Source organism: Oncorhynchus mykiss, chromosome 6, assembly GCF_013265735.2.
Source record: "Oncorhynchus mykiss isolate Arlee chromosome 6, USDA_OmykA_1.1, whole genome shotgun sequence".
In the NCBI taxonomy this organism is placed as follows: Eukaryota; Metazoa; Chordata; class Actinopteri; order Salmoniformes; family Salmonidae; genus Oncorhynchus; species Oncorhynchus mykiss.
The window spans coordinates 81,302,068-81,312,067 of record NC_048570.1 but is presented as its reverse complement, the minus strand read 5'-3'; the positions used below and the strand labels follow the sequence as shown (position 1 = coordinate 81,312,067).

General features: G+C 48.2%; 1 protein-coding gene across 1 annotated transcript in view; it reads right to left on the bottom strand.

Moving 5' to 3' along the window:
- The window catches only part of LOC110526110 (tumor necrosis factor alpha-induced protein 8-like protein 3), a 47,545-nt gene extending 38,240 nt beyond the window's left edge, over nt 1-9,305 (bottom strand). Inside the window, exon 1 of the mRNA XM_036981119.1 lies at nt 8,530-9,305. Within this exon, the coding sequence (XP_036837014.1) occupies nt 8,530-8,575 (46 nt within the window). The 5' untranslated portion in view covers nt 8,576-9,305. The remainder of the gene's footprint in view (nt 1-8,529) is intronic.
- Nucleotides 9,306-10,000: the final 695 nt, after the last annotated feature.

Genomic DNA, 10,000 nt, shown 5'->3' with positions numbered 1-10,000 from the left:
AGCACTTTGACTAGAGCACTTTGTCCAGAACACTTTGACTCAGGGCACTTTGACTAGAGCACTTTGACTAGAGCACTTTGACTAAAGCACTTTGTCCAGAACACTTTGACTAGAGCACTTTGACTAGAGCACTTTGACTAGAGCACTTTGACTAAAGCACTTTGTCCAGAACACTTTGACTAGAGCACTTTGACTAGAGCACTTTGTCCAGAACACTTTGTCCAGAGCACTTTGACTAAAACACTTTGTCCAGAACACTTTGTCCAGAGCACTTTGACTAAAGCACTTTGTCCAGAACACTTTGACTAGAGCACTTTGTCCAGAACACTTTGACTAGAGCACTTTGACTAGAGCACTTTGTCCAGAACACTTTGACTAGAGCACTTTGACTAGAGCACTTTGTCCAGAGCACTTTGTCCAGAGCACTTTGACTAGAGCACTTTGTCCAGAGCACTTTGTCCAGAGCACTTTGACTAAAGCACTTTGTCTAGAGCACTTTGACTAAAGCACTTTGACTAGAGCACTTTGTCCAGAGCACTTTGTCCAGAACACTTTGACTAGAGCACTTTGTCCAGAGCACTTTGACTAAAGCACTTTGTCCAGAACACTTTGACTAGAGCACTTTGTCTAGAGCACTTTGACTAAAGAACTTTGACTAAAGCTCTTTGTCCAGAACACTTTGACTAGAGCACTTTGTCCAGAGCACTTTGACTAGAGCACTTTGACTAGAGCACTTTGACTAAAGCACTTTGACTAAAGCACTTTGTCCAGAGCACTTTGACTAGAGCACTTTGACTAGAGCACTTTGTCCAGAACACTTTGACTCAGGGCACTTTGACTAGAGCACTTTGACTAGAGCACTTTGACTAAAGCACTTTGTCCAGAACACTTTGACTAGAGCACTTTGACTAGAGCACTTTGACTAGAGCACTTTGACTAAAGCACTTTGTCCAGAACACTTTGACTAGAGCACTTTGACTAGAGCACTTTGTCCAGAACACTTTGTCCAGAGCACTTTGACTAAAACACTTTGTCCAGAACACTTTGTCCAGAGCACTTTGACTAAAGCACTTTGTCCAGAACACTTTGACTAGAGCACTTTGTCCAGAACACTTTGTCCAGAGCACTTTGACTAAAGCACTTTGTCCAGAACACTTTGACTAGAGCACTTTGTCCAGAACACTTTGACTAGAGCACTTTGACTAGAGCACTTTGTCCAGAACACTTTGACTAGAGCACTTTGACTAGAGCACTTTGTCCAGAGCACTTTGTCCAGAGCACTTTGACTAGAGCACTTTGTCCAGAGCACTTTGTCCAGAGCACTTTGACTAAAGCACTTTGTCTAGAGCACTTTGACTAAAGCACTTTGACTAGAGCACTTTGTCCAGAGCACTTTGTCCAGAACACTTTGACTAGAGCACTTTGTCCAGAGCACTTTGACTAAAGCACTTTGTCCAGAACACTTTGACTAGAGCACTTTGTCTAGAGCACTTTGACTAAAGCACTTTGACTAAAGCACTTTGTCCAGAACACTTTGACTAGAGCACTTTGTCCAGAGCACTTTGACTAGAGCACTTTGACTAGAGCACTTTGACTAAAGCACTTTGACTAAAGCACTTTGTCCAGAGCACTTTGACTAGAGCACTTTGACTAGAGCACTTTGTCCAGAACACTTTGACTCAGGGCACTTTGACTAGAGCACTTTGACTAGAGCACTTTGACTAAAGCACTTTGTCCAGAACACTTTGACTAGAGCACTTTGACTAGAGCACTTTGACTAGAGCACTTTGACTAAAGCACTTTGTCCAGAACACTTTGACTAGAGCACTTTGACTAGAGCACTTTGTCCAGAACACTTTGTCCAGAGCACTTTGACTAAAACACTTTGTCCAGAACACTTTGTCCAGAGCACTTTGACTAAAGCACTTTGTCCAGAACACTTTGACTAGAGCACTTTGTCCAGAACACTTTGACTAGAGCACTTTGACTAGAGCACTTTGTCCAGAGCACTTTGTCCAGAGCACTTTGACTAGAGCACTTTGTCCAGAGCACTTTGTCCAGAGCACTTTGACTAAAGCACTTTGTCCAGAGCACTTTGACTAGAGCACTTTGACTAGAGCACTTTGTCCAGAGCACTTTGACTAGAGCACTTTCACTAAAGCACTTTGACTAGAGCACTTTGACTAGAGCACTTTGACTAGAGCACTTTGACTAGAGCACTTTGACTAGAGCACTTTGACTAGAGCACTTTGACTAGAGCACTTTGACTAGAGCACTTTGACTAGAGCACTTTGTCCAGAACACTTTGACTCAGGGCACTTTGACTAAAGCACTTTGTCCAGAGCACTTTGACTAAAGCACTTTGACTAGAGCACTTTGACTAGAGCACTTTGACTAGAGCACTTTGTCCAGAGCACTTTGACTAGAGCACTTTGACTAAAGCACTTTGACTAGAGCACTTTGACTAGAGCACTTTGACTAGAGCACTAGTGGATCAGTCAGGCTTTGCTAAAAGGCATCAGTCCCATCAGGAACCAGGTCTACTCCAGTGTTGGTTTGGGACTGCTGCTTTAGTCCGTCTAGCTGCCATATCACTGACTAACCAACTATACTAGGCCTGGAGGAAATGACTGTGGTTCACACACACACGCACATACACTCACACACACAAACACACACACACACACACATGCACATAAACTTACACACACTCAAATGCACAGCGACACACACAGCCACACGCACACACGCACACAAACACACACATCCACACGCACACACTCACACAAACACACACAGCCACACGCACACACGCACACAAACACACACAGCCACACACACACACGCACACAAACACACACAGCCACACGCACACACGCACACAAACACACACAGCCACACGCACACACTCACACAAACACACACAGCCACACACACACACGCACACAAACACACACAGCCACACACACACACTCACAAACACACACAGCCACACACACGCACACAAACACACACAGCCACACGCACACACGCACACAAACACACACAGCCACACACACACACTCGCAAACACACACAGCCACACACACACACGCACACAAACACACACAGCCACACACACACACGCACACAAACACACACAGCCACACACACACACAAAGAGATTACTGCGGTTCTATCGGACAGCCCGGCTCCGCAAAGTCCACAGCCAATGATGTCATCCGGGTGTGAAAAGCAAGATCAGTGTGTGTTTCCTGTGACCTAAAAGTGAAGACTAATTCCATGTTTCAGTAAAGGGTCTGCCTCTTTAAACTGAATAAGGTGGGGGATTCTAACTGAGTCAGACCATGGAATGCAGAGACACACACTTCAGGCCCTGCTGCGAGGTGTGCTAGTGTTTATGACCTAAACTCTTCTTTTACTGCAACTAGAGGAAAAATCACTTTCTCCTGAGTCGTCTTTTCCAGTCAGGGCCTCCCTCCATCTCTCTCTCTTTTCCTCTCTCTCTCTTTTCCTGAGTCGTCTTTTCCAGTCAGGGCCTCCCTCCATCTCTTTCTCTTTTCCTCTCTCTCTCTTTTCCTGAGTCGTCTTTTCCAGTCAGGGCCTCCCTCCATCTCTTTCTCTTTTCCTCTCTCTCTCTTTTCCTGAGTCGTCTTTTCCAGTCAGGGCCTCCCTCCATCTCTTTCTCTTTTCCTCTCTCTCTCTTTTCCTGAGTCGTCTTTTCCAGTCAGGGCCTCCCTCCATCTCTTTCTCTTTTCCTCTCTCTCTCTCTTCCTGAGTCGTCTTTTCCAGTCAGGGCCTCCCTCCATCTCTTTCTCTTTTCCTCTCTCTCTCTCTCTTCTGAGTTTGAAAGATTTTCCAGCTTCCAGCTTCTGGATTTTGGCAATGTATGTGTGTGTGTGTTCAAGGGTGTAAGGGTGTGTTTGTAGGAAGGGACAAGAGTGTTTGGGCTGCAAGAGGGATAACGTGTGTGAAGGGCAGTAAATGGGTGTGTGCCATGGGAAAGGTATGTGTGTGTGAGAGAGAGAGTGAGAGAGAGAGAGACAGGGTAGTCCAATGAGTTCACAGGGCCCAGGAGAGTAGATAGGAGTCAATAGACCATAGAAAGAGAAATATAACCAAACATGTCCTCCCCTTCTCCCCTCTCCTCCCCTTCTCCCATCTCCCCCCCTTTTCCCCTCTCCTTCCCTCTCCTCCCCTTCTCCCCTCTCCTCCCCTTCTCCCATCTCCCCCCTTTTCCCCTCTCCTTCCCTTTCCCCTCTCCTCCCCTTCTCCCATCTCCCCCTTCTCCCCTCTCCTCCCCTTCTCCCTCTCCTCCCCTTCTCCCATCTCCCCCTTCTCCCCTCTCCTCCCCTTCTCCCCTCTCCTCCCCTTCTCCCCTCTCACCCCCTTCTCCCCTCTCCTCCCCTTTTCCCCTCTCCTTTCCTCTCCTTCCCTTCTCCCCTCTCCTCCCCTTCTCCCCTCTCCTTCCCTCTCCTCCCCTTCTCCCCTCTCCTCCCGTTCTCCCCTCTCCTCCCCTTTTCCCCTCTCCTTTCCTCTCCTCCTCTTCTCCCTTCTCCTCCCTTTTCCCCTCTCCTTCCCTCTCCTACCCTTCTCCCATCTCCTCCTCTTTTCCCCTCTCCTTCCCTCTCCTCCCCTCTCCTCCCCTTCTCCCATCTCCCTCCTTTTCCCCTCTCCTTCCCTCTCCTCCCCTCTCCTCCCCTTCTCCCCTCTTCTCCCATTTTCCCCTCTCCTTTCCTCTCCTCCCCTTCTCCCATCTCCCCCCCTTTTCCCCTCTCCTTCCCTCTCCTCCCCTTCTCCCCTCTCCTCCCCTTCTCCCATCTCCCCCCTTTTCCCCTCTCCTTCCCTCTCCTCCCCTTCTCCACTCTCCTCCCCTTCTCCCCTCTCCTCCTCTTTTCCCCTCTTCTTCCCTCTCCTCCCCTTCTCCCTTCTCCCCCCTTTTCCCCTCTCCTTCCCTCTCCTCCCCTTCTCCCCTCTCCTCCCCTTCTCTCCTTTCCTCTCCTCCCCTTCTCCCCTCTCCTCCAATTCTCCCTCCTCTTCTCCCCTTCTCCCCTCTCCTCCCTTTCTCCCCTCTCCTCCCCTTCTCCCCTCCCCTTCCCTCTCCTCCCCTTCTCCCCTCTCCTCCCCTTCTCCCCTCTCCTCTCCTCCCCTTCTCCCCTCTCCTCCCCTTCTCCCCTCTCCTCCCCTTTTCCCTCCTCTTCTCCCCTTCTCCCCTCTCCTTCCCTTCTACCCTCTTCTCCCCTTCTCCCCTCTCCTCCCCTTCTCCCCATCTCCCGTCTCCTCCCCTTCTCCCCTCTCCTCCCCTTCTCCCCTACTCCCCTCTCCTCCCCTTCTCCCCTCTCCTCCCCTTCTCCCCTCTCCTCCCCTTCTCCCCTCTCCTCCCCTCTCCTCCCCTTCTCCCCTTCTCCCGTCTCCTCCCCTTCTCCCCTCTCCTCCCCTTCTCCACCCCTCTCCTGCCCTCTCCTCCCCTCTCCTACCTACTGTATTAACAGACAGTGTTATGGTTGTTTGAGGAGTCCTGTATTGTAGCTTTGTTCAGGTATAATTCCCTCTAAAAAGAGAATCATTTGAATGAAGGATCACAGCTTTAGACACTAGCCTCTGCTTTGAGCAAGATTAAAATGCCAGCGAGAGAGATAGATAAAGAGAGGGGTAGAAGAGGGGGGACGAGAGAGATAGATAAAGAGAGGGGTAGAAGAGGGGGACGAGAGAGAAAGAGAGAGAGAGATAGATAAAGAGAGGGGTAGAAGAGGGGGGACGAGAGAGAAAGAGAGAAAGAGAGAGAGAGAGAGACAGGAGAAAGGGGAAAGTGAGTTAGAGAGATAGGGGTGGTAGAGAGAGTCACAAATTAATGAAAGGAAGAAAGAAAGAAAGAAAGAAAGAAAGAAAGAAAGAAAGAAAGAAAGAATGAAAGAAAGAAAGAAATAAAGAAAAAAAGAAAGAAAGAATGAATGAAAGAAAGAAAGAAAGAAAGAGAGTCAGTGAGATGTGGGGAGAGTGAGAGAAAGAGTGACTTAAGAGAGAGAGGAGAGTCAGTGAGAGAGGGGGAGAGTGTATTAATGTGGGGAGAGTGAGATAAAGGAGAGTCAGTGAGAGAGGGGGAGAGTGTATTAATGTGGGGAGAGTGAGATAAAGGAGAGTCAGTGAGAGAGGGGGAGAGTGAGAGAAAGAGTGACTAAAGAGAGAGAGGAGAGAGAGAGAGTCAGTGAGAGAGCAGGAGAGTGAGAATGCTGTAGGCTTTAAGGATATCCTAATGCCTCCGGCACAGTAAGCCTCTGTCTCCCCAAACAATTTTAAAAACCAGACCAAACGTAAACACGGCCCTTCACACAGGGCTCAGAGGGGTTAGGGGTCCTGTGACTGAAGATAAACCACGACATTAGAGATATGGTAAAGAACAGGGGACTTTCAGACATAGGGCGCTATACTGAGGACACCACCTGATGTTGTATATTACAGCCTGTACCAACATTACTATGACAACAGGCCTTCTGAATGTATTCCTATGATTAATGCTACCAGCTCTCACAATCTCATGTCACAATTAGACGTCCATCCACGTTTCTCAAACGTCAAATTTCTAAGTGTTCAAGGTTAAGTTTAGGCATAAACTCAGAATTTTTAAGGTTAGGGTTAAGTTCAGACATTAACTCCACATTTTCTCAAGTTTAGGCATAACCTCAGAATTTTTAAGGTTAGGGTTAAGGTCAGACATTAACTCCACATTTTCACAAGGTTAGGCATTAACTCTGAATGGTTTAGGTTAGAGTTAAGGTCAGACATTAACTCCACATTTTCTCAAGGTTAGGCATTAACTCTGAATGGTTTAGGTTAGGGTTAAGTTCAGACATTAACTCCACATTTTCTCAAGGTTAGGCATTAACTCTGAGGTTAGGGTTAAGGTTTGGGATTGGAACTCTTGGAATCAGTGGCAGATGTTTACGCCCATCCGCCATCCCCGTCCCTCATAGCAAAACACTCACTGCTGCCCCTAGTGGCCGGTTTCCACATCATCTCCCGATATCCTCAGACATGGATGGAGGTCGAATACTGTATCACAAGTAAACTGGCTGGATTAATGATGGGTTGTGCGTGTGTGTGTGTGTGTGTGTGTGAAGACAGTTGTATTGCCTGAGTGGAATTCTCTGTAGGATCACAGCTACTTTATAAATAGCCATAAGGAAACATACATCCAGGAGCTCTAACTGTTTCTTTCACTGCCACAGTCAAGTCTGGCCCCTGGACTTTACAACCATACAACTTTCATAGACACACAATACAGATGGAGGAACTTCATTTGGGCCAGTTTGATACACCAGGAAAATAATCCTGCAGTAACAGGAAGTGTGAATTATTATGTGGGTTATAATTCATGTCATTTCTTTGTAGGTTTTTTGTTAGGGCAAATAGAGTCTGAAATGTTAAAGTGGAAATGACAAACTTTAGATGGATTTAATAAAGATCCTACATCTGTAAGGGTGCGTTCCAAATGACACCATGTTCCCATTTTAGTGCACCACTTTGACCAAGGCCTATAGAGCTCTGGTCAAAAGTAGTGTGCTATATAGGGAATAGGGCCCTCGTCTAAAGTAGTGTGCTATATAGGGAATAGGGTTCCATTTGGGACGCAGGTAATGTGTAAATATTGATCTCCGTATTGGAACGTAAGACGAGAGCCACACTCTGTCCATGTAGTCAGACAGAACCTGTCAGTTAAATGTTGATGTATCCTCTGACAGGCTGACTTGAGGGGAGGAGAGTACAGAGGAGGCCCCTAGTAGATGTGTTGATTATTATCAAATCTAATAGCTTGACACACACACACAATCATGCACACACAGGCACGTATGTACGTAAGCACACACTCACTGACACGCACACACACACACGTACACAGACACAGACACACAGACACACGTACACTTACACAGACACACACACACACACAGACACACACACACACACACGTACACAGACACACAGACACACACACACACACACACACACACAGACACACACACACAGACACACGTACACAGACACACGTACCCGTACACAAACACACACACACACACACATACACACACACACACACACACACACACACGCGCACACACACACACACACACACACACACACACACACACACACACACACACACACACAGACACACACACACACACACACACACACACACGTGTCTCAGCTTGCCTGGCCCGCTAATCATGGCCACGGCTCACACACTGAGCCGGCTTACAGACACACACAGAGCGGAAGGCAGGCTGCAACTCCGCATGTACAGACCAGAGATAAATAAACACAGGAAAGATCACAGTCCAATCCTAACCTTTTAACCATTAATGGAAACCTCTACCTACTACAAGTTTGAATAGACACAGAGACACAAACACACACACAAACAAACACACATACACACATATAAACGCAGCCACATACACACACACACACACACACACACACACACACACACACACACACACACACACATACATTAGCAAGCAATCTTACCTGGAGAGAGATCCCCCTCACTCTGCTCCCCCGAGTCGGAATCCATTTTCTCTTCCTAAACTCTGGACAGAGAACCTCTTATTCTCTCTGTCTCTCTGTCTCTCTGTCTCTCTCTCTCTCTCTCTCTCTCTCTCTCGGTCTCCCTTGCTCTCTCGCTCTCTCTCTCTCCCACTCTTCCACAGCAAGTTAGCTTCTTCCTCTCTCTCTTTCTCTCGTTTTTTTGTTGCTCTATCTCGCTTTTCAGAGGCAATGAAACTCTCCTCTCTGGCTGGAACACAACAGCTGAGCAGGGAATAGCTGTGCTGGCTGAAAGCCCTGATTTGCTGAGCTGTACCTCTTTTGCTCTTTATTTTTTTTGCTCCCTCTTTCTCCCTCTTTCTTTCTCTCTTCTCACTGGCTCCCTCCCTCACTCGCTAACTGTGCTGACTCTTTCAATATCTCTCTTCCTCTCTTCTACTTTCCTCCTCCTGTCCCTCCTCCCTCCGTCATTCTGGTCAGTCCTTCCCTCCCTCTCTCCCTCTCTTTCTCTCCCTCTCTTTCTCTCCCTCTCTTTCCTTCCCTCCCTCTCTTTCTCTCTGGGCTGTCACTCTCGGTCACTCTTCCTCAGCGCTCTCAATATCTGTCTTTATTTTCTGTCACACTCCCTTTCTCTGCTCCTGTGCTCTCTCCCTCTCTGCAAGCGCTAACCCCCTCTCTCTACATGCGGTCTCTTTCTCTCTCTCTCTCTCTCTCTCTCTCTTTCTCGCTCTCTCTCTCTGATTATTAAGTTATGTGTGCGTTTCACTGTGGGAGAGGAGAAACTGAAGCAAGTAGCAGCAGTAGCTAGTTTTTCACCACCAGCTCAATCCCCTGCCTTCCCTCTTTCTCCCCCTTCCCCTTCACTCCTCCCCCTTCCCTTCCCTCCTCCCCTTCCCTCCCCCTTCCCTCCCCCTCCACTTCTTCCCCTTCACTCCTCCCCCCTTCCTCCTTCCCCTGCCCTTCTTCCCTCCTCTCCCCCTTCCTCCTGGTTATTGGCTCATAGTCAGTCATTAGAGAACCCTGTACCGCTCTCACTCACCATGACCAGAAGTCTCTAGCTCGACTCTAGGGTGAAGGTTCCCTTCCCTAATCCTAACCTGAATCCTTAGTGAGGAGCATGCCAAACTGACCCAAGATCAGCATCTTGGGCATTGTCACCCTACTAAGTCTCTACAGAAATGCTCATTTTCTATGGCCTATCAGCCTTTGCCCTGCCTGGATGGTTGTTTGGCTGGCTGGTTGGCTGATTGACTGGTTGGTTGGTTGGCTGGTTGGTTGGCTGGCTAGTTGGCTGATTGGCTGGTTGCCTGGTTGGCTGATTGGCTGGCTGGTTGGCTGATTGGCTGGTTGGTTGGCTGATTGGCTGGTTGGCTGGTTGGTTGGCTGATTGGTTGGCTGGTTGGCTGGTTGGTTGGCTGGTTGGTTGGCTGGTTGGCTGGCTGGCTGGCTGGCT